This window comes from Xiphophorus maculatus, chromosome 6 (genome assembly GCF_002775205.1).
Source record: "Xiphophorus maculatus strain JP 163 A chromosome 6, X_maculatus-5.0-male, whole genome shotgun sequence".
In the NCBI taxonomy this organism is placed as follows: Eukaryota; Metazoa; Chordata; class Actinopteri; order Cyprinodontiformes; family Poeciliidae; genus Xiphophorus; species Xiphophorus maculatus.
In genome coordinates, this window is record NC_036448.1 from 9,120,418 (window position 1) to 9,141,121 (window position 20,704).

At 37.2% G+C, this 20,704-nt stretch overlaps 1 protein-coding gene across 1 annotated transcript in view; it reads left to right on the forward strand.

Annotated features, from left to right (window-relative positions):
* Window positions 1-20,704, forward strand: part of pappa2 (pappalysin 2) — a 66,873-nt gene that overhangs the window by 2,509 nt on the left and 43,660 nt on the right. The window contains exons 2-9 of the mRNA XM_005797124.2: window positions 3,439-3,671; window positions 4,506-4,733; window positions 4,897-5,495; window positions 14,797-14,945; window positions 15,998-16,137; window positions 17,366-17,519; window positions 17,791-17,983; window positions 18,828-18,961. Coding sequence (XP_005797181.1) covers window positions 3,439-3,671; window positions 4,506-4,733; window positions 4,897-5,495; window positions 14,797-14,945; window positions 15,998-16,137; window positions 17,366-17,519; window positions 17,791-17,983; window positions 18,828-18,961 — 1,830 coding nt within the window. The remainder of the gene's footprint in view (window positions 1-3,438; window positions 3,672-4,505; window positions 4,734-4,896; window positions 5,496-14,796; window positions 14,946-15,997; window positions 16,138-17,365; window positions 17,520-17,790; window positions 17,984-18,827; window positions 18,962-20,704) is intronic.

A 20,704-nucleotide genomic window follows, 5' to 3' on the forward strand; every position in this document is an offset into this window, starting at 1 on the left:
TTGTTTTGTCACATAGATGCTGTGACAAAACAGTTTAGAAATTCTTAATGAGTTTTGGAATATTTTAGAAGCAATTTGTATGTTAAAGTTTATCACAACTCTAAAGACTCAGCTAAGAAGACAGCATAAGCACTGTGTGGTGCCTATGCTCGTAAACTATGAAAACACATAAAATTTGGTCATCCCTGCACTCAATGATCACTGCTGAAGGTGCTGAGTAACTCTACTTTGGTTGCTCAGCCCCTTCTGGTATGTCATTCTCACTGTACGAATACCACATGTGAAAATATCCCAGTTTCACAGTATCTCTGTATTTATACAACATTAAAACATAAATGTGTAACATGATCCAAACAATAGCTAATTCTCCTCATGACAAATAATATAAAGTCATGATTTTACTGTCTCCTATTCATGTTAAGCAAATTTTTCCATTAACACCCTGCTAAATTTAACATTCAAATTAAAATAAACATACTAATTTAGTAAAATGTTTAACTTTTATGCTATTCTACTGTTGATTAAGTCGCATTGAAAATTTGGCATGTAACAGTATACAAAAATAGGTTCAATAGGTGCCTTGGCTCTTAAGTCATGATTGGTATGTTTTTCTTACACTTTAATCAAGGGAAATCATATTGTTCTATTTCCAAATGAAATGTTAAATGACTTGGTCCCATAAGCTCAAAAAATCAGTTTGTGTCTCACCTACACATCCTTTCCATACCTTCTTTTACTGAGCACATTAAAAGAATTTGACCAGCAGCTAGAAATACACTGATCCAATGATCGCATGACGACAAAATATCTGTTTTTTTCCCAGCATAAAGAATGTGCTGTATTTGAAAAGCTGCCCAGCTTGACAAACACATACATCAACCAAATTAAAAAGGATAAAAGCGCTAGGGTGCAACACCACAGCTGTCTTGATAGGGAGGGAGACCACAAACTGTTACGTCCGCTCACATTTACTCTGATCAAAGATGCTGTTGCATTACTCAACTATTTTCCCCTCATTGCTTCCTTATGTTAGAGCAACATTTTACTGTGGCACGGGCTTTTCTCTTTGTAGTGTCCTAAAGGAATATAACAAATACAGTGAAAAACAAAGTCCTATTGTTTCTGGCAGACATGGCACTGACACCAGTTTGACTTCTGGTGAGCCTTTAATGATGAGCTTGTTTCGTTATTTTACTCGACTCCCTAGTTTCTTTATTGATCTCTTCATAAGTTGTACACAGAGCAATTCACAGCAGAAACCTGGGTAAACACTGAATAATTAATAGAGGTGCTCTAATCAGAACTTGTTGGATGATGTCTGATCTCTGCTTTTTCTAAAGTTTTGTCAGATAATGGTTTTAGCAGTCTAATTTCTATTTAATAACAAAAAAAAACAATATTTAAAGAACAGCATCTATTTTTCTTTCATAAGAAGTCATTACTTACATGAAATAATACAAATGCCATGATAGATATTGCATATGTGAGAAAGCAGTAGTTTTAAAATAGGATTTTACTAATATTTTAAAACAAGGATTAAAAAGTTATAGTGTTGACACTACAGACCAGACAATCAGCCTGCTATGTTAGCAATACGAGGTGAGTGCAGCTAGCATAAGTACAACAGTGGTTCATATTTACAAGCAACTGTAGGGGTTTATTTCAGTGACTTCCAAAATCACGTTCAGCATTTTGAATGACAGAGATACAAAGCTCCAGAAGACAAAATGCAGTAACTTTGCTGTGCTCTCTTCAGCCTTCCTGTTATTTGCTGAAAGTCTTGCTCTCTCTTGCTTGCTCAAGTTCTAATTAAACCATAAAACTTGAACATGTCTTGCCATTCAATTTCCTTTGAAATACCTTTCTATATATTTGACTATATTTTATTCATTAAATGTATAATATACCAACATTTCCAATTAATTTTACCCATTACAATATTTTAGTATTGATATGTCAGTCTTTTTCAGCTGTTAAACCTAAATACTGCTGGTTGTCATATTTAAATGGATAAAGGTCACCTGTGACAGGTATAAAAAGACTAGTTTATTTTTATTTGAAGCACAATTACGTAAAAAATAAATATATTTCAAATCAAAACTTTAGACTTCACTTTACTATTAAGAAGCTTAAACAATTCTATGTGAGTAACTATTTTGAAACGAGCCAAAAACCGGCCAGAGCTGGCCTTCTCTGCACATCTTATTGGATGCCAAGGGTGAATTTCAGAGTATTGTTAAACTGCTAACAACGGCATATCATTGAGATAGTACAAACTAGATTAATATACCCAATACTGGAACTGAATATAAATATTACGAAACAATCCTTCTTAGCAAACATCTCAAACTGAACACTACAGACCTTGCAAGTAAACAGCTGTCAGACTCGGTTAGGATCAAGCTGGTGAACACAGCAGAACATTTAGCAGCAAAAGAACCTGGACTTCCTTTGAGAGTTGGAGCAAAGCTAATATTGGAGTTGCTACAAAAAAAATTAGCCCCAGCTGCAAAATGTGTAAATAGCCAACTGTTTTCTAACACGTTCGCCAGCGATTTGTGGCCCACATCCAAAATAAATACAGCTTTAAAACATCAGCATCTGATTTAGCTCAGTGTAATAATCATGATAATGCCTGGTAGTGCAAATGTCTCTCAAAATTAAGAACACATTTACCATAAACTCTGTTGTTTTTGCAAATAAAATGTTCTCATCTGGTGTTGCATGAACCACTTAAAAACAACACCCACTTCCTGTTGTGTGCTATTCGATATTACATCCACAACACTGTAAAACAGTTTAACGCATTTTTCCCAGGAGATGACCTAGATGTCTGGTCATGCAAGGCTAAAAGGGCTATTTGCTTAAAAGTGCCATTTGTGGCACTGACCACCACATAGCAGCACTCTTTGGTTGAGTACACTGTAATTTAATGGATTTTATACATCTAATTAATTAAATTTATGGCAGCTTTCTAAACTAGCTCAGATTCATTGGAATATTTTACTGCAGTTTCCCCACTTCATACAATCACACATGCATACATGTTTAAGTTTATACCCATGCGTGCACACGTACTGCACTGTGGAGGGTGAAGGGGTTCCCTGACCCTTCCCTGTCCCAGTTGTTTGACATCTGGGGAGCAGATGTGTGCCTGAGACTGTTGCAACAGCAGATGGAAACATCAAGGCCTTGGTTTGGCTTAGTTAGAAATCCCTGTCTTTCTCTCCCTTCCCTGCTGCCTTTGACTCTGTGTTTTCTATCTTTCCCTGTGACTATATCACTGCCACTGTGCAAGCGCACTTTCATTCCCTCAGTCCCTAAGTGTAATCCACTGGAAGATGGTTTGTTTGTGTTTACAGATTTTTCCTGTGGGAATGGTGCCATTTACTTTCTGAAGATTCTTATTAAGTCCGATGACTTTTCTCTGCATCTCAGGTGTATTTGACAACTGCTCACATTCACTGAGTGAGAAGGGCTGGTCCGTTGGCATTCGCACCATGGAGCCAGCTGGCACCAAAGACGCGCGGTTCTACTTCACGCTTCGCACAGACAGAGCTGTGAAATCCACCACCATCTCCAGCCACCACCGTTACCGAGCTAATGCTTGGACGCACCTGATGGCCACATACAATGGTCACAACATGACCCTGTATGTCGATGGGGCTAAGGTGTGTCACATATGGGTTTTGAGCATTTTGAAAGAATTATATAAATTTGATAATAAGTCCAAATTTGTGTTTTCAATTGTGAGTTTTACGCTTTACTAAATATTTCTCTAGTTCTTTATCAGGGACAAGGAAAAACATTTTTAAAGTTCTTTAAGCTTCTGATCCCTTAGAAATGTTCTTTTCTCTATTTGACCAATTATTTGTTTTTAGTCTTTGATGTAACAGTGAGTAGTTCTTTGCATAAACTATTGCAGTGTACAATGTTAAGTAGGGTTGAGCGATATGACTGAAAAACACAGCAAAATCATTTAATATCAGTTGATATCAACAATTATTGATTGGTGTTTTGTTTTAAATATTTGAAATCCAACCAAACTGCGGAAAGCCACAGGAAACTGTGACTTTCCTGTTTTAGTCACAGTTTTCATTCCACACTGTTGTTTATTTTTAAGCAGTTATGAGGCAAAGTGGAGAAACTATGCAAGTTACACAACACGTTGTTGTTAGGTAGCCAAACAGCAAGTGAGTTAGTTGATGCCACTCAAGAGAGGTTGAACAGCTAAAGTATTTCCTCTGTCCACATCCCCAGAATGCTGTGCAGTAACTAAAAGCCAAAAATTAGCACTTCCTTATGTATGATGAGTGTGCTTAATCTTCTGGCCAGAACTGTATGTAGCAAAGACAACAACATTTAATAAGTAAGATTATAGAGTGTAGTGCTAATGTGTTTCTCTAAAAATATGTAACCCAATGTTTCAGTATTTATGTGATGTGGAATTAAAAGATAATAATCCTCCACTTTTGGAATGTTTCCTTTTTCTTTATTTGTCTTAGATGGGAGAAAGCAGCCTCCAGTCTGGGGATCTCTACAGTCCGTTCATGCAGACCTGCAGAACTCTGTTTCTTGGGAGTAAACAATCTGATCTTGGTCAAAGCTTTAGAGGCCACATTGGAGGAGTGATCCTGTGGGGCTATGCTCGCTCTCATCAGGATCTACTAAAGCCACCACTTCAAATTGACTTGAATGAGCCAGTTTTGGCAATGTGGGCGGATTTTACCAATGTAAATAGCTTGTTTTGTTGTATTTCAGTTGCAAACGGTCAAGTCTTTTCAGCGATCTAAGAAGCTAAAGCTAAATTTGAATTTGTGTTGAATTGATTTGAGAATTGTCTCATACAAGCACTAAAGTTTTGGCAAAATGTTTACAATTGCATTTGTTTTCAAGGTGGAACGGCTTTGGAGCCCTTACAAAACTGCCCTGCATCCAACTGTCATCACTACTCCAGCACCAGAACAAGAACTTGTCTCATCCTTTCTCCCGCCAGCATGTGGCCAGACACAATGCGACAACACAGACATCATCTCTGGCTACAACAACAACTGGCAGCTCCGGACACCCAAACGCATTCGCTACCGGATTGTCAATCTCTCGGAAGATGACGGTGGGAATCCAACAGTGACACCAGAACAGATCCAAGTTCAGCATCAGGCTCTACGTGAGGCGTTTCAGCCTTACAACATCACCCTGGAGCTGAGCGTCCACACCGTGAAAAACTCCAGCCTTCGACAGAGATTCATCCTCAGCAACTGTCGAATTGGCAAGATTGGGAACCGGCAGTGCGATCCAGAGTGTGACCACCCAAGGACCGGCCACGATGGAGGCGACTGTCTCAGACTAGGGTACTGTTACAACTGGAAAAGGCAGGATGGGGTTTGTGACATGGAGTGCAACACCATAAAATTTGAATATGATGATGGAGACTGCTGTGATCCAGATGTCACGGACGTTTCTAAGACCTGCTTTGACCCTGAATCTCCTGACAGGTGAGGTTAATGAGCGCTTGATGGAACATAAGTATTGTAGGAAAGTGATCATTCCCTGTTTGTCACAAATAGGCAACAGACAAGTTAAAGCAAACCAAAGAAGAAACCTAAATCACTAAAAGCAACACAAGGATCATAAAATCCAACAGAATGTAAACTATTTTGGTGATATAGTTATACTCCTTAAACTTTACACATTTTGTCAAGACACATCAATATACTTACCTTGGAATTTATTTTGTAAAATGGTTTACAAAGGTTTTTAGAAATAAATAAAAAAATCACAAGTATTGTGTGCATTTGCATTCAGCCCCCTTTTCTCTAATGCTCCTAAAAAATCTAATGCTATTCTACTGTTTCTAGTAATCTAGTAAAAGTCACTATATCGACAAATAAAATCCTCCTATGTATAATTAAATCTCAGTACAAATAACTGCTGCACAATATTTTACAAGTGTATCATTATTGTATTATAGCCAGTAGTATATTAGGTGATGGTTTTTGTTTAGTGATACAGAAAAGAGAGCATTAAAATGTTATGTTTAAGGTAATCACAAACTACAACTAATATGATTGACAGCAAAAAGATGCAACTTAAAAAAAGCACTGTTGAGATGGAAATACTGAATTTGATATTCCAAGGGTATTAATACTTTTGCCAGTAGATAGTATGAACGAGTGTTAGAACTAAACAGACAGACAATCTGGCAGAAAGGAGAGGAGAGGAAACAAAAAGCCTGTACACTTGGAGATGTAATCAGCTAAATGAAATCCAGCTGTAAACAATCAGTAAAATGAAACCTTGCAGAGTACTAGATTAAACAGAATGTGCAAACACTAGAGCTCCACAACATATAAAAACAGGAAATAAAGTTAAATACAATTCAGGACATGAACAAACTACAAAAACTGACAGAACACAGAACAGGAGTAAAATAAAAATAAAAAACACCCAAAAAGCCAGATTTGAAACCGGAACATATTGATTGAACATGACGACATCAGAATCCAAAACACAAAATTCAAACCAGAACACCAAGTCTATAGACCATGACAATCTCCCCCTCGCCTTATCAATTCATTCTGACAACAAGAACATTAAAATAAATATGCACTTTATGGTGGAATTACCTAGAGATAAAAAAAAAAATCCAACTCAGAAAAAAACATTTTTCGCAGAGGTTTTCTTGTGACGCTGTTTCTCCTCTTCTTCGTTAGCTTACTTACTGCCTGTGTCGTAAACAGCTCGACACGATACATTTACAAACTGGAACTTTCACCTTCTCAAGTGGTTGTAGAGAAAACCCTGTGGAGTGTGAATGGTGGATTAAGGTAGGCCAAAGTACACAGTTATTTTTGCTAAACAACTCCAGCAGCAGCCCTGCTGCCTTCCATTTGCTCTGACAGACAGACTCATGGAGAGATCCAAACAGCTTGCATGGAGTCTCAACATGAGGTCTCCAGCCTGGCGCTTTAAAGACCTTGATTCAGGTTCTTAATCCAAATTGTAACCACAGGTTTACTACGTGGCTCTGGGAACCAGCGACAGACTTTAAAAAGCGACATATTTACTCTTCAGTGTTTGAAGTTAACAGAAAGTGACATCCTTATGTACTGTTGGCTAATGTGTTTTGAATGAGGAAAAAATGAGTTATTTTCCTCAGTAAACTCTGGCTGAATTAACGTCCCAGTATCTACAAACAGTCATTATATACACTCATAAATTCTTTTAAACACTGAGCTGGTGTTGATTTACTACTTCAGGCTAATAAGTTAATATTATGCAAATATGATTTACAGACTCGCTGTCCAAATGGTTTAGGATGAACACAGTGGCTTTCAAAAGGATTCAATCACATAACTGTGTTACCTAAAGTTGTCTAAAAATGCTCTACATATCAAACATAACTTAAAAGAAATTTGTCTTTGCAATTTGACACCTTGAAATTGGCCAGGCTTTTTAAGAAGCTCCTGAACGGCTGCCATGTTTGAGGACATTCAAGGGTTCCTCAAACATGCATGAAATATCAAAGCAACAAAAACTCTAGTATCCAGTTATGTTTTTGATGAGAGAATAACATTATAATCTGATATAAGGCTTAGAAAAAATAGGTCCCTTTTAACATTTTCACATTCTGTCAAACAACAAGATTCAATGTATTTTATTGTGATTTTATTTGAGTAACCAACACAGAGTAGCACATAGGTGTAAAATGGAATGAAAAAAAAAACATGACTTTTAAAATTCTTAAGAAATAAACACAAGAGTGTGTTGTGCATTGTTTCAGTCCTTGTCAATACTACCATGTTAAATCGCTTAGGGTTAGTGAGATGGGATATATGGTCAATTGATTCCTACTTGGATATGTCTAGACATTGACTAGGCCATTTTAACACTTGAATTTACATCTCCACCTGTCTGCTGGGTTCTTAGTTTCTTTGGGATGCAATTTGTTCACTAATGTTCTCTAGAAAATCTTGAAGGCCTTCCCAGAACAATCTGGATTATTACTCAGATTAAATCACACAGACGAGGACTCTATATACTAATTACCTCATAAGATGGCTTTCTGTGTTGGATTTTATTTGTAGGTATCAGAAAAAAGGACGCAGAATAAATTTCAGCGAACCATATTTTTTAGATTCTTATTTGTAAAAAGAAATTAAACCATTTATCATTTTCCTTGCACTTTGCATTTATGCACTACTTTGTATTAGTGGGTCACATAAAATAAAAAACAAAACACACACAATAAAAGCTTTAGCTGCATGGCACTCTGTGGTCCATTCATATCTATTTTCTCGATGATTAACATCGATATAAGATGTTCTGGCTTCTTCTTCCCCTTTCTTTGTTTCTCTTGACAGCAGCAGGAAGTATCAGGGAATATCTTGTCCTTTTCCTCAAAAGAAACACAGCATGCTTCTTAGTAGTTTACCTAGCATTCAACTTTTTTAATTTCACCAATAGATAAATCTAAGTCTTAAGTGAGGAGAGCTACCTCTGGCCAACAGATGGAGACTGTGGCTGTACTGTGCAGTTTCCCAGGTTTGAATTTCTGTAGCTTTGTGAATGTAAAAAAAAAATCCTGGAAAAGAACACTGTGCTTACTTGTTCTGGAAGACCCAGGTTAAGGGTTTGGTGGAACTTGGATGTGTGTGGGCTCATTGCTTGGCCATATGCAGGAAGTTCTTTAGGCTTGTCCTAAGTAAATGTTAATTTATGTTTCTCTGTCATGCGTTTGGTGGATATAAGCAAAAGGACAGGGAAAGCACAGTTGGTAGTTGTAATGGTCAGATGTTCTCTATCGCAGCCTACGGTTTCTACCCTGTTAAGAGGACATGGACGCTAATAAAGTAAGTTGGACAGCAGACAATACTGTGCTCTGGTGTTATGCACAGACTTTCAAATGTTCCTTGGCTGCAAAATTCTGAAATGTTGATTCATTCTTATTTTAATTTGAAGGTTTTAGCAAAAAACCCTGATGTTAAAACAATAATAGGAAAAACACAAGATCTGGATTACCGGATTACTGCTTCTGCTGTTCAGATAAGAAACGCAAATGTCAGAAGTTCCAGTATGTGTGCACTTCAATGAAGCGGTGAAGCTCCAGCTGAGTTCCTGTCTATAAGTTCCCAAACCTCCATTAAAAACAACATAAATGACAAATACTCAGGAGACCAAAGTGTCGTAAACGCTGCAGGTTAGCGGTAGTGTAGGTCTCCTTGAAAGGTTCTGAACCCAGCCGGTTGGAAATGCTTGTATGTGCGAGTCCCTCGACATGCCGGTGCGCATGTGTGCATTTGTGCTCCTGGATCACAAATCGAACTTTCTCAGGCAGAGGGAGATTTAATGTGAGGATGACATTTTGCTGGCATTTGAAGAGCACTGCAAAGCATTTTTCATGTTTGGGATCTGCGTTTTTGATAACTCCCCTCCCTGCGTCCCCCCTGAGCTCCTAGCCGGCTGTTCTGATTGTGAGACCCAACTTGCTGTTGCTTCTGGAGGTGCCAGAGGTTTCAAAAGCCAGCTCCTGTCACAACACAGATTTGTTGTTGTGAGCCAGTTCTACGGTAATGGCCAGGTACGCTGCAGCTTCTGGCAGCACTGTAAAGGAAAGGTGGTGGTTGGGGAATGGGAAGGGAAGAGAAGAGAATAAGGCAAGAATGAAAAGGCAGGGCTGAGGATAAAGGGGTCATTGTGGTCATGTTTGTTAAAAACATGCCCAGGATTTACTAATATTGTTCAATCAGCAATTGAAGCGTCATTGAAGGCAACTCACTTGCAACAAGATTTCTATTCTATTGATTTATATATTAATTCTGTTTCTGCTTGCAGTCACATTTACATATTTCAAGTCATAAAACAATTCTTCAGACAAATACAACTTCATCAACGTCCGCACTTTTAAATATTTTTTCTATTTGAAAAATGCACAAACAATAAAAAACATACATCTTCATTACCTCATTTGTTTTTCCAATTTTTTAAAAAAGAAAACGAACTAAATTAAGTGTGGTGACGGGGATCATGCATGGTTCTGTGGATTTTAAACCCAGGAGGGGGCAACATAAGCAGAGCACAAACTGAATCAATGACTAAAAACAAAGACCAACATCCTCATCACAGATGCAATCAGATCAGATCAGATCTGACATTTTCAGTCCCTTTAGTCCAAATTGAATACATTTATCTACTTTCACCTTGAGTGAATAGGACAGGTTTTCCTTTATAAATATATAATTCACTGTGTGAATCCAGCCATCAATGCTGAGTAGCTCAGTTATTAAACACTTTTTTTTTTTTACTGTTCATTAACAAAATATAAAGTAATTTTTTATCATGTGCATCCCAGTGGTCCAGAGTCCAGTCTCCTATTTGATTTCCTACTTAAAGCACATGTTTTGGCCAAATATATTCATAATATGTTTAATGTAGTTTGATCCAGTGATCTTGAATAACTTGACAACTCCAAAAAACATGGTAGTGATTGGCTTTTGTGGTACTTTGGCAATTTTCAAATGAAAATCTTGTTTAGTAAAGAGAAAAAAGCCATCCAATCCAGAATATGCCCTTTTGTGAAAACACAGCATCCATCCATGCATCCATTTTCTAATGCCCTTGTCCCTCGTGGGGTCAGGAGGGGTGCTGGTGCCTACCTCCCATGAACGTTTCGGGCGAGAGGCGGGATTCACCCTGGACAGGTCGCCAGTCCATTGCAGGAAAACACAGCACTCCTTTTAAATTAAAATGATTGACTGTGATGAATTTGTACTTTTTTTCTTTTTAATCACCCCACAAGGGGTCTTTTTGTGGGCTCTAGTGTCCCTTTTTCAAAGTAGGCTGACAGGAAAAGGGGAAGGAGAGGGGCGAAGACATGCGGTAAACGTCGTCGGGTCCGGGAGTCGAACCCCTGACAGCCGCGTCGAGGCCACGTTGCCTCTGAATGTGGGTCGCGCTAACCCCTCCGCCACCACGGCACGCCCCCAGATGAATTAGTACTAAATCAGTTGAATAGTTGAATGAAGTAAGCCAAAACATCACATGACCCAGTCTAAAGAAATTCAGAGAATAGACGAGAAATAAAGTCATTGACATCTATCTACCATTTGTAATTGTTTCAGACTCCCTCAAATCACAGGGAGTTGGAGTCCCACAGCTATTATCCAAAAATGGAGATCATCTGAACTGTATTATGGCTCCTCCTAGGAATGGCCAGTCACATTTCAGCACAGCTCAGATCAAGGCTTTATTCATTATATGTAGAGTTTGAAGTGATTTTGGTATTGTTGTGCTGTTCCAACAACCAATTGCATCAAGTCTCATCCGATTTGGACGTAGCCTTGTTTATGATGCCATTCACTTAATTGGTGTCACAACTAAACTTAGCACTTTATTTAAATGACTCTTGGCATGTAAATGTAGACAGATTTGAGTAGACCTTGAATGTGTCGGTGTCAGAGCAAAAGCTGCTTCACTGGTGTTCCAGTAGCTTCCAGTTCAGGGTAGACTTTACCCTGTTGGGTCTCTGAATTATTCTTAAACATCCTGACAGATTTCCTTTCATCTGACAGACAGCTTAGGTTAGTGTGCACCAAGAATTTCAGAGTGGTCAGATATCCTGCCAATATTTATCTGGAAGCTTGTTGATTGCTACAACCACCACATTGTTATTCAAATCTCCAAAGGATATTTAACCAAATATTGGTAGATGTGTGGTGAACGGCTGCACTGTTGCCTTTCAGGAAGGAGACTGGGTTCGAATCCTGGCCAGACCTTTCTCCAAGCTCTTACAGATAAAAAAGTTAATCTTGTAGAACTTAAAATGAAGATTTGTTTTTGATGTTGGACTTTGCACAGGAGAAGAGGAATAAAAAATCATCTGGATGCAAATCAATCTTGGACATGTCATGACAGACAGAACAGCTTTTTAGTTTGTAGAAATATAGCGTTGAAATTTTTGTTGAAGCTTTTATACAAGTTTATTTAAACAATGTCTATTTCTTATTAATATTATGTTTTTGCCTTATTACAGCATTGTTTAAATGCAGATATAGTTAAACATTTAGGTATATAATATATAGTACAGTAGAAGGTACAACACGCTACATTTTTTCTTGTTTTTCTGCAATGAATGGATTTTGATGCTTAACTTAGTGGCTGTGCTTTGCTGACTTGTTTTTTATATTTATAGCTAGGGGTTTCACTTCACTCATGAAAACCTATTTATTTTTGTGACTTTGACAGTATTCTTCCTTTGAGACCGCCTTTCAGTCTCAGAAGCTGAGGAGTTGAGTCTTTAGTGGTCAACTTTCTGTCCTTTGTAATTGTGTGGCATGCAGTGATGGATTCTGCACACAGCCTCAGCTAAGATCTGCTTCAGTAGTACTGTGAGAGCAGAGGTTCCCTGAAGCATCCTAAATCTTAAACCTTATTTATATAGGCTAGGTGCCAGAGAAAGCACATTCTTATTTACTGTGCACCGTATACGCTGGAGGAAAGATAGCTTTAAAAGAAGGGCTACATGTGCAAAGGTCTTGGCTGCTGAGAAACACTTTTGGTCCAGTTTGGAGGCGATGCACCTCATATAGCATTAAATTGTCAGTGTTTGGGAAGAAGAGGATTGTTCCTTATTTCATTCATTTACCTCTTTTATATATAAACTAACATTTCCTGCTGAAAGATTAACAGAAAAACAATAAAAAAGACTTCAGAAGAGTTTTGAAATATTTTGGTTACTGTTTTGTTCCTTCCAGATTGATACCCATAAACAAACCATTATGTACAGAGATACTATTTCAATTTCAGCGTGATTCTTGCAGTATAACAACCTTGAATAAAAAAAAGGCCCAAGACGAACTCATTGAACCCAGGACAATCCCGTTGAGCACTTTTACCTCAGCCAGATGGTGCACATGTTCTACCAACTGAGCCACCCAGTGCTTTGATTTACAACAAAAATGTGAATGTAATTGTTTAAAATATATATCTATATTTTGATGCAGCAAAAATACACACATAATAAATATTTTAAGAAGGTGTAGAATATCTGAATTTTTGTCATTCTTTTCTTTATACGGCTGCAGAAGTCTAACAAGTTGATATTAGCTTGTTAAATAATCGGGCCATTCCCAGTGGGGGATGGCAATTTCTGGTAAACTTCATAGCGTCAAGCTAGAGAACTGCATGGATCACGGCCAAACGTTAGTCGCTGGGTAATATTTAAAACTGTAACAGAGCCTACGCCTCCAGCAAGCAATCAATTTTTTATGGCCAGGAGTTCAGACCCTCTTAAAAACGAAGCGTAGAACAGGAAGCTGGTTTTTGCCAGGCTAGCATTGCTGCATCACTCTAGGCTTTAAATACCAGTCAAAAACAGTCTTATATTTTCTGTGAAATGTCATTATACCTTTGAAATCCTTGATAGCAGTAACTTAATCATGCCTATTTCACACTAGTTTATTTTCTCTGCAGTAAAGTGTTCTCATGAATTATCTCATGAGTTATTAAAAGTCACCCATTATCAATACAGACAGTTTTCATGCAGATGGTAGGTCCATCTACACCTACATATTAAAAAAAGAACTCATACAAACATTCAGTCATGTTTTTTTTTCTCATATTTTTAAGCAATGTGACCTTGTGCCGCACCAACACATCAGCCATGTGCATTAACACCCCTCCATTAAGTCAAATAGTTGTGTTTTAGCATGTGGTACTCTCTCTAGACATCCATGGGAGACTCAGCTAAAAGCCTTATCTCTCAGGTATGCAGGAACTGGGTCATTGGTGAGACTTTCTGCATGACTCTCAGACCAATTTTAGAGCCTTCTGGTGAAAGGTGCAAAAGCTTTCCAGCTATGAAAGCAAAGAAGAAAAATGACATGTGACATCACTCAGCTGAGGATAAACAAATTCAGCCTCACACATCAAAGTGCCACTGGAGTAATTTATCACTGACATGAAGAGAAGGATGTGGGAACAGTGGGCGGTAGGGAGGAGATTGCAATGGTGTGAAATAAGCTGCCCAACTCAAAACATCTATAATTTGAAGTTATGCTGTGAAGAGAGATATATGCTGATGGATTGATGAAAACTATCATCTGCCATAAATCGCCCCTACATTAAGAGTACAACAAAAGTTTCTACATCCAAACTCAAAAGGCCAAATAACATCCCCTTGAGCAAAAATGTATTTCAAACACTTGTATTTTGTTTTATATTCATGTTTGCCTGTGGGTTTTAGTCAGTCTTTATACAGTGGAACTAAAATTTTTCTTATTTTTAGTTAGCACAATAATCAAAATGTTTTTTTTTTTTATGTTTTTGATTAAACCTGGGTTTAATCAGGTAAAAGGCCCTTTAAGATGAAGACCTGGGTCACAAGGGTGACACCATTTTTTATTTTTTATTTTACAATAACAAGTAATATCTAAATGTAGATGTGCTCCAAACTCAATTCAGATTTTTGATTTACAAAAACTACTGATTTTGTTTTCTGAAAATGACAACTCGACTTAACAAGATAGCAAAAATAACAAAAACACAGGAAAGGGTACAGAGTCTAAATCCACCACTACTGTCCTCAACATCAACATAAGCAGTGATTCTAGTCTAAGTACTTTTCCAAAACTTTGCCTCCCATATATTTTGTAGCCCAACATGTCTTTATTATTTATGTCTACAGAAAATGTACATATAATTGTCTTATTGTAGCTACAAAATATCTTTCTGTCACTCACCAAAATCCTTTAGTTGTGTTCTGATTATACGGGTTTTCTGATCTTTCCCTTTCTGCAGGGCTTATATGAGTGTGAAAGAACTGAAGGATGAGCTAAACCTGAGCGGTAGCGACACACTCAATGTGTTTTTTGCCAGCAACTCAATGCGAGAAGAGCTGGCAGGAGCAGCAACGTGGCCATGGGCGAAGGAGGCTCTTACACACCAAGGTCAGTTACATAAGTAAAACAAAATATCTTGAATGTGGCATTCATTTGCAGTTCTTCAGCTTTGCAGGTGTCTGTATTTGTTTTTCTCCTTCATAATTATGCTTTAGAAATGTTGTTTTTTATTTTGTTTGTTTCTTTTTTGTAATCGTTCATTAAACATGTTCATTACCCCTAACCCTTAATGTTGTTCTGACCATCTTTGAAAAAAGATGAGCACAATGAGCTTGAGTGGCATCATTTTCACTGAAGTGTTAATTCACTCACTTCTGCATAAATATGCACAACATATTTATGCAGAAATACTTCTTTGTCGTCATTGCCTGCCGTAACTATGCAGTACACGACACTCAATCGGGGGACCTTATAAAAATAGTTGGCCATTCAAGTTCAAATTAATCAAACAGTTTATATAATAAATTATTTCTGGCACGGCTGCAATCTCTATTCAAAACTTGTTGGTGAAATACAAAACAGGCCATCTGAGAAGGTTTTGTTGGCATGTTGGGAAAATCTGTGATTTCTGTGTTAATATAGGTATAAGAGGATTTGTTGATTTATTGATGGAATATATTTAGTTTCAGGTCTAATTCGAATCTTACTAAAACCTTTTTTGATTTATTGATTTTAGTACTCAGGTTTTGCATTATCCCCGATTGATCTAAAAACTCATTGTGTTAAGTGTTTTATGATGTGACACTCAGTTGAATGAAAGTTACAAAACATAGTTCACAATTGGAATCTGTACTCATCATAAATCAGCATTTCTGTGATCATTTTGCTTGTTTGGCTCTCCGGTTATGGCAATTTATGAGTATTTTCCCATCCTCAACAATTTCTAAATTCATGAAATGGTTTAATATATTTGTGGATTACCACAAAATTAAATTTATTCCATCTCCACAAATAGTTGATGTATATAATAAGATGTTGCACACTTGAAGCTTTAATTAGTCTTTTTTCTTGTAATTTTGTTGTATTTGAAATATGGAGTAGTTAGAAGGACTGGCTTTCCAAGAACTTTTTCAGTTCTACATTTCCTATCCCTTGCATAGGTGGGATGTTTCTCAACCCGTCCTACTTTGGTACAAAGGGCCACCAGAACACAATGATCCATGAGATGGGGCACATATTTGGGTTGTACCACGTTTTCAAGGGGGTGAGTGAGCGGGACTCCTGTGATGACCCATGTCAGGTAAGACAGATCAATCCTACTGTCTCTGATGACCCTAGATAGGCTATGCTATGCTGTAATTTGTTTTCATTTCATGTACTGTATAAGTCGATAATCAGCCTGCTTAATTTGTTCCTCCATTACTTTTTTACTTTCTTCACTCGTTCCTGTGTTCCTTCATTCCTTAATTTTGTACTTTCTTTGTTTGAAAAAATGAACTAACGAAGGAATTTTCCTCTTTCCTCCCTTAATTTGTGTATCCTGGAAAACATTGGGAATTTGACATAAAAAATATTTAAGAAGTAGGCATGCACCGATATGAACAATTGATTGGGATCAATATCTGATATTAATATTGCTGTTATTGCTGTTATGGCAGCACTGAAAAAAATACAAAACCACTGAAACTGCTTCTCTGCTTCAGCTAAACATCCCACTATGAGGGAACAAGATGGAAGTAAATATTGGTTATATATATGTCAGACTTATCGAACCGATACTGATATGTAAAAGATTGCTTAACACTTATACAGATGTTTCTACTAATATATTTAGTATGAACACTACAGTTTTTAAAAAAATCCTTAAAACTAGAGATGCACCGATCTGATAATATCTGTAACGGTCTTGACATTGAAAGAGATTCTGGATCAGGTATTGGTGACAATGTGCCTGATCCATAAAGGCAGATCTAGTCAGTGTAATTCTATACATTGTGCTCTGATTGACAAAAACAAAAGGTTGACTACCGTGATCAGACATGTGTGATGAATAATAAAGCATGACATCAGTTTCAGTTCCTTTATTATTTATTTTATGCAAATAAAAAAAAGAGTATTACTCTTATAACAGCACAGACTAAACAAATTGAAGTTGTTTTTACATGTCTGACTAAGCTTGTGAAGCTATTGGTGTATTTAAATGAGCTGTACTAGTGCAGCATTAACAAATGAAGTTGTAATTCAATAAATTGTCTGTTTAAAAAAAGAAAGATTTTAAGTCAATTCAGCACTGTTTCTCTGTATCAGATTGGTATGGACTGATACTAAGCCTCAAATATCTGTATCGGTATTGGAAGTGAAAAAAATGGATCGGTACTTCCCTAATTAAAACTGTAATTCTTATTTACCACAACTTGTTACACCCACTCTGTTGATAGTATCATTCTATAAATTCTTTGTTGCTTAAGTCTATGTTTTTCATTTATTGCCACCACATGTTCATATTAATCTTTTATGTGTTCTGGCAGGAGACAGCCCCGTCTATGGAGACAGGAGATCTGTGTGCCGACACTGCACCAACCACCAAATCCAAAACCTGCCATGACCCTGAAGCTGTCAACGATACATGTGGATTCACCATCTACCATAACACGCCTTACAGCAATTACATGAGTTACACAGGTAGATGGAAGGAACAAATGCGTATAACAAAAAGCGCCTTATACGTAAATAACATGTGGGTTATGCATTTTTGCGCAACATTTCCTGCAGTCCAAAGTAATTTTTGAGCCTATTACATCTAAATAGAACCTGTTGTCATTTAGACCTGTTGTCTTTTTAACAAAGATTTAAAAAAATGATAACATTTAGTTATTTGAAATGTGTGTTTGAATCCTATGTTGAATTTTATTCTTAAAAATGTACTAAGTCTCTTTCAATCTCCCCCCATCAGATGACAACTGCACCAACCACTTTACTCCCAATCAAGTGGCCAGAATGCATTGTTACCTTGATTTGATCTACCAAAAGTGGCTGATGGACAATCGCCCTGCTCCTGTCCCGCTTCCCCCCATGGTGACGGGCCAAAGCACCAACTCTGTGTCCATATACTGGCTCCCACCATTGAGAGGGTCACTTTTTCAAAGGTATGGAGACTTTATGTCATAGAATCATCATTTCTGAATCAAGCTTGTTGCTCACGTTCAGAAAGAATTTTTATGGATATGATAACTATGCATTTAAACAATTTGGGAAAGCTTAGATTGTATGGATATGTAATATTATGAGTGAATATTTGAGTTAAATAGAGGCCCACCTGTAGATGTATTTAAAGGCAACACCTCAAGCACACTTTTTTCCATATATGATATTGTTGAAAAAGCTAAAAGACTACATCTAAATATTTGATAGTCAAGATATTATAAAGGAAATTATAGACCTACACAAGTCTGAGTTATATTATGTTTATGATAAAGCAAGTTCATGATCCGTAAGATGATATCCATAACAGTTTGAAAGGCGATTCTATCATAAACAAAGAACATACAGTATACTTTAATATTTGAATTTTAAGAATGTCTCTCATTATATTTTCATTTAGCAAATAGAAGCAACTTTGCTAATTCTTAGTCACATAAGAGGCTTAGTTTGATTTAATATCAGTTTAATAAAACTTGTATTTTTTAATGTAGTGTATGTAAATATTACATTTTTACTAATCTGGGGCCAAGAGAGCCATTTTAACCCATGTCAGTTTTCAGCAAAGTATTACCCACCACAAACTATAAATGGATAATTTTTAAAAATATTTTAATTATAAAGGAGAAAATCTGTATACAATACTCTCAATTTGCCTTGTCAACTAGTAACTAAATTAATTCATTTTTTCATCTTCTACTCAAATGACTATTGTATGGCTCAGGTCACTCCAACTGTATTGTTGGCCCAATATTCATGTAACACGTAATCAAAAAGTGTATGTCCTCTTAGCTCCTCGTTTCGTGTGCCTGGCATCGACTGTGGAGACTGCGAGAAAGACGGCGTCTTCCACCAGTACGCCTTCCAGGCCTCGTCACCGCGCATCTGTGACACGTCAGGCTACTGGACACCTGAAGAGGCAGTGGGTCAGTCAAAATGATGTGTTTGGGTCATGAGTGTCTGAGCAGCGGAGCCGTGTCTTTTGAACGTGTTTCAAATTCACGGGCTGGTAGTTGTCATTAAAGGTTAATAGTCTTCACTTCACAGTAGGATTATAAACAATGCTGTAAATGAAAAATCACCAGAGCTTCTTCAAAACAGATTGTATTTCCATTTTTCCTCGTCCAAAACAATGCAGGGCTGAAAAGAAAGTTTATGTTGCTAATGAGGCTGATGGTTGTTTCTATTAATCTTTCCACTTCAAAACTACAGTTGACCAAGGTAAACACTTCCTCTGTTGTTTTTTTCACTGTAGGTAGGTATTAAAAAGCCAGGAATGTGATAACACCAGTTAAATTTCTGCTTCAGTCTCGTATTTCTGTAGAGCAGGTCAGTTTTTCCTCACATTCACACACTCTTACACAATCACACGCAGCCTTGTCCTTGTAAATTCTAGGTGCGTGCAAGGCTAATAGCTCCTGGAAGAGGAAAAAACATAAAATCATTAAATGATAATAACCCTCTGCTGCAGACCTCTTGCTCTATGTCTGTCTTGATTTGGCCAAAACGAGAACAAGGACTCTAAAAGGGCATTACCTTGCAAAAAGATTCAAATGTCTTGAACTTTTTCACATTTTACCACGTTAAAAACAGAAACTTAAAAAGTATTGTATTTCAGTTTTATGTGATAAAATTGACTCCGATTCCTCTAAATAGATCATAGTACAATCAATAATGTTTAGAAGTCATCTACTTATTAAAGACAGTCTATTTGTGTGTAATTTAATCTTAGAACTTGAACAGCTTTTCTGAGAAGGCCACAGAGGTCTGACAGAGAACATTAGTGTATAAGCAGCTCCCTGAAGACTGAGAAATACAGCCTACAGGTCAGAGACAACTGAAAATCTACCAAAACATGACTGCCCACAAAAAAAACTAACACACGGGGCAAGAAGAGGGATAATCAAAGAAGCAGCAGAGAGGCAATGATAATTCAGTAGGAGCTGCAGACATACATTCATGACCTGGATGTGGCCCGAAATGAAAATGAGTTTGACACCCCTGGTATAAAGCGTCCCAGTCAAAGTCCAGACCTAAAACATATTAAGAATTTGTAGCAAGACTTCAAATGCAACGTTTAAAGAGACTATTCCATTCCAGTTGGACTGAATCCATTAAAAAAGATGAATAGACAAAGCTCAAATTGCTAGAGTTGCAAAGCTGGTAGCGACATACCTCAAAAGGCTTGCAGGACGAGAGACCTCACGGAGTATGAATACTTTTGCAAGCCACTGTAAGCATCTAACTGGGATAATGTTTGCTTTTCAAACAAAAGGAGCTAATACAATGTGTCTGTACTTCTAACTATCACACATCTTGGATTTTATTGTCCCAATTATGATCTTTTCTTTTGAGGGGGTATGGTTTCTTTTAACATGACAAATAGGGTGAGAGAAAGGAAGGAAAAGGAAACACAATCAAATTAAAAAGACACAATAGGGAGATTGGAAAAATAAAATAAGCAGAGCAAAAAAGAAAAGAAATATAAAACCCAAAAAACTGAAAGTACAAACACAATAACACTTTTCTTCTCTTCCATGGAAACTCTACCCAAATGTATGGAAATCCTCTTCTGGAATTTATGCCTTGAAAACAATCGGCAAAGAGAAGCGGGGGATTACAGCTACCTCTTTTGCTGCAGGATCATAATGATGATAAAGAGTCAATTA